This window comes from Vigna angularis, chromosome 5, assembly GCF_016808095.1.
Source record: "Vigna angularis cultivar LongXiaoDou No.4 chromosome 5, ASM1680809v1, whole genome shotgun sequence".
NCBI lineage: Eukaryota > Viridiplantae > Streptophyta > Magnoliopsida > Fabales > Fabaceae > Vigna > Vigna angularis.
The window spans coordinates 22,055,977-22,059,426 of NC_068974.1; the positions used below are offsets into that span (position 1 = coordinate 22,055,977).

The 3,450-nt window shown below is 42.1% G+C and overlaps 1 protein-coding gene across 1 annotated transcript; it reads right to left on the reverse strand.

Moving 5' to 3' along the window:
* Positions 1–348: 348 nt before the first annotated feature.
* Positions 349–1,983, reverse strand: LOC108339280 (uncharacterized). The gene has a single exon (XM_017576419.1). It carries the CDS (start codon positions 1,981–1,983, stop codon positions 349–351), a length of 1,635 nt encoding a protein of 544 aa, XP_017431908.1.
* Positions 1,984–3,450: the final 1,467 nt, after the last annotated feature.

Below are 3,450 nucleotides of genomic sequence, written 5' to 3' on the forward strand. Positions count from 1 at the left end.
TCCTCATCCATCTCAACTCCTGCCTTTGAAATTTTATGCCCCAAATAACGAATTTGCTCTCTCTCGAATTCACATTTGTTTTTATTAGCAAATAATTTCTTTTGTACTAACACCTCCAAAAATTGCTGTAAATGTTGCATATGTTCATCCCAAGACTTACTATATACTAATATATCATAAAAAAAAAACTAACACGCACCTCCTAAAAAACAGCCTTAGGACAGAATTCATCATATCTTGGAACGTTGCAGAGGCGTTTGTCAACTCAAAAGGCATCACGAGAAATTCATAGTGCCCTTGATGCGTTCTAAAGGTTGTCTTAGGAATATCTTCAGTTTTCATCCTGATTTAATGATATCCAAGCTTTAAATCAATCTTAGAAAAATACGTTGCCCCTTGTAACTCATCCAACAATTCTTCTATAACAGGTATTGGATATTTATCCGCCATAGTGACCCTATTAAGTGTTATGTAATCCATACAAAATCTCCAGCTCCTATCCTTCTTTTTCACTAATATTACTAGACTTGAGTATGGGCTATTGCTAGGGCGAATAATGCCCAGATTCAGCATTTCCTCAACTTGTCTCTCTATCTTTGTTTTCATAAGATGCGGGTAGCGATATGGCCTGACACTTATGGGTTCGGTACCTTCCTTCAAAGGTATTCGGTGGTCTACTTTCCTCTCAGGTGGCAGCCCTTGAGGTTCTCGAAACACTCCATCAAAGTTTGACATAATCTGTTTCAGCCCTGCCTCTTGCGTTGGTGCCCATCTCTCGGCTTCCCCATCTGCCTCCACCGCTTCTGCTTGACTTAAGCTCCACAGGAGAGTCATGGCTTCTATCTCTTTTTCTTTTAAGAGAACTTTGGGTATCACCATTCTACGTGTTAAAGTGGGATCTCCTTTTATCTCCACTTCGTTCCCTTCCCGCTCCACCTTCATAATGAGTTGTCCCCAATCCACTTTAATCTCTCCTAGGGAAGCTAACCAAGTCACCCATAATATTACATCCACACCGCGTAACTCAAAGAGATACAATTTATTTTTGACTTCCAAACCATCTAATTTCACGAGGACTCTTGTACAATACCCACTAGTCACTTTCTTTTGCCCATCTCCCAAACACACTTTATAAGGACGTGTGTCGGTGCTTTCCAAACCCAATTCTTTCACCAATCTGGTGGATATAAAAATATGACTAGCTCTGCACTCAATTAAGACTAGAATTCTCCTCCTCTGCATCCAGCCTTGCAGCTTCATTGTATTAGATTGCGTAAGTCCTCCGGCAGACAACCCCGATAGTTCCATCGCCGTTTGTTCCATCTCGGCGTTCTCCTCTGTTTCGTCTTCTCCATCCTCCTCTGCCAATATCATGACACGCATGCTTCTCTCCGCACAACTATGACCAGGACTATAAGGTCCGCCGTAGTGGAAGCAATGTCCTTCTTCGCGCCTCTTAATGTATTCGGGATAAGGCAAGGTCCTTACTCCTTTTCCTTGAGTATTCCCTCCTCTGCTACTGCCTGCTCGGGAGACTAAATTGCTAGAAACGCCTTTTTTCTTCATTTCCGATCCGCCACCGGCGTTCACCAACCCCTCCGTCGACCCGCGATAGGTTTCTGTCCTCGCGACAGTACCTGAACTCTGGGCATATCTTCCCCAAGTCGCCCCTCCTTTTCCTCCCGTTCCGTTATTACCTCGCGATACAGATCCTGCCTGCTCGACATCGTGAGCTAGCTCCATCGTTGTCAATAGATCGCGTGGATCGTGCGGCCTCACTAGATTTCTCAATCCTTCCTGCAACCGAGCAAAAAAATATCCCAATAATTGTTCCTCATTTACTCCAGCTGCTTGTGCCACCAGGAATTGGAACTCCTGTATATATTCGTCGACATTTCCCCTTTGTCGCACGACGACCAATTTCTCATAAACGAAACCCCTGTTTAATCCCCTAAACCTCCGCGTTAAGGCGGTAGTGAACATGCTCCAAGTTGGGTGTCTGGTCTTCTTCCGCTAGAAGCGAAACCAATAACTAGCGCCTCCCTCCATACAGATGTATACCAACTTCATCTTCTACCTCTCCGTTACGTTCTGGAGATCAAAACATTTCTCGGCCTTCTCTATCCAGCCCATGGGATTCGTTCCTTTGAACGTTGGTAGTTCAACGCGCTTCATCCAACTTCGTTGCACGTCTCCTCCATCATCTTCTGCTTCGTCCTCCGAACTTTCTGGTGGTCGTCGTTCACGTTCAACGTTGATGGAATCGTGACTTCCTTCGGAACTCCGATCATGGTTCCTAGAGCGTCTTCTTGAGTTTCACTGAAACGAGAGAGTCATCACTCGCATCCCCGCCTTCAATTCCTCTAGGGTCGACTTTATCGCCACCATTCGTCCCTCTATCCTTCCTTCTAGTGCGTTTAGTTTCCCCTCCATTCTTTTTTGCTACCAATGTAACCCTCGGCAAGTGTAACCGAATCGTACCAAGTAATAAAACTGGTAAGACCAAGTATCATTCTCCCAAAGGACTCACGACCTAGACAGTTGTGTGATTTGTTGATTATCTAAGACTTGTAAAACCAATTCCTTGAGATTTTTAATGCAAATTACTGAAATATAAATATGAATGCATGTATTGATAATGGAAAAGAAGAAGCAAAACACGTGAATTGAAATATATGATGAGTATGTTTTTGGGGTTTATCAATTTCATCCTATACACTCTCATGTATTCAAGAATTCATTTTTCTTCATTAATGCTAATGTCACTCTCTAAATTACCTTAAACCCGATGTCTTGGCGAAGAAAGCCTAATCATAATCACTAGTTTACAATGTCTTGTCTCCCTGACAATTATTCATGCATTATAAAGCACAGAAGCTTAAAGGCAACCAACCATCATTTTTCTATGTCTAGGTTTATACTACTATTGGGAGAGATTCCCCAGATCTATATTTCCCTATATGTGTCCATATCAACAAAATCAATTATCATGCTATGAATGAGTTAAACAATGCAAGCATTAAGCAAAGGAGAAAAACCCTAATAATTAATGAAAGAAAACATATATATTAAAGAACAAATTCAATACATGAGAGTTTCAAAAGGATTACATTGATTCCCCAACAACAAAAGAAGTTTAGTTCACCATATTCATAGTGAAACTAGATGAAATGCAAAGAAAGAATGAAAGATAAAACCCTAGAAAGGTGAGAAAGGAGCTGTAGCATCCAAAATCCTCCTCCAAGGGGTGAAAGAGTGTGTTTCTGCTTTGTTCCAGCCAAAGATCTCTGACCTAGGTCGACTAAAACCTTATATACCATTCTAAAAATTACAAAAAATTAAGCCCAAGCCCATAAAAATGGCGCTTAGCGGTAAATACCGCTCAGCGGTAAGCGCGATTCTTCTATTTTGACGCTCAACGGCTTTTTCCCCTCAACGGTGACTGCGGGT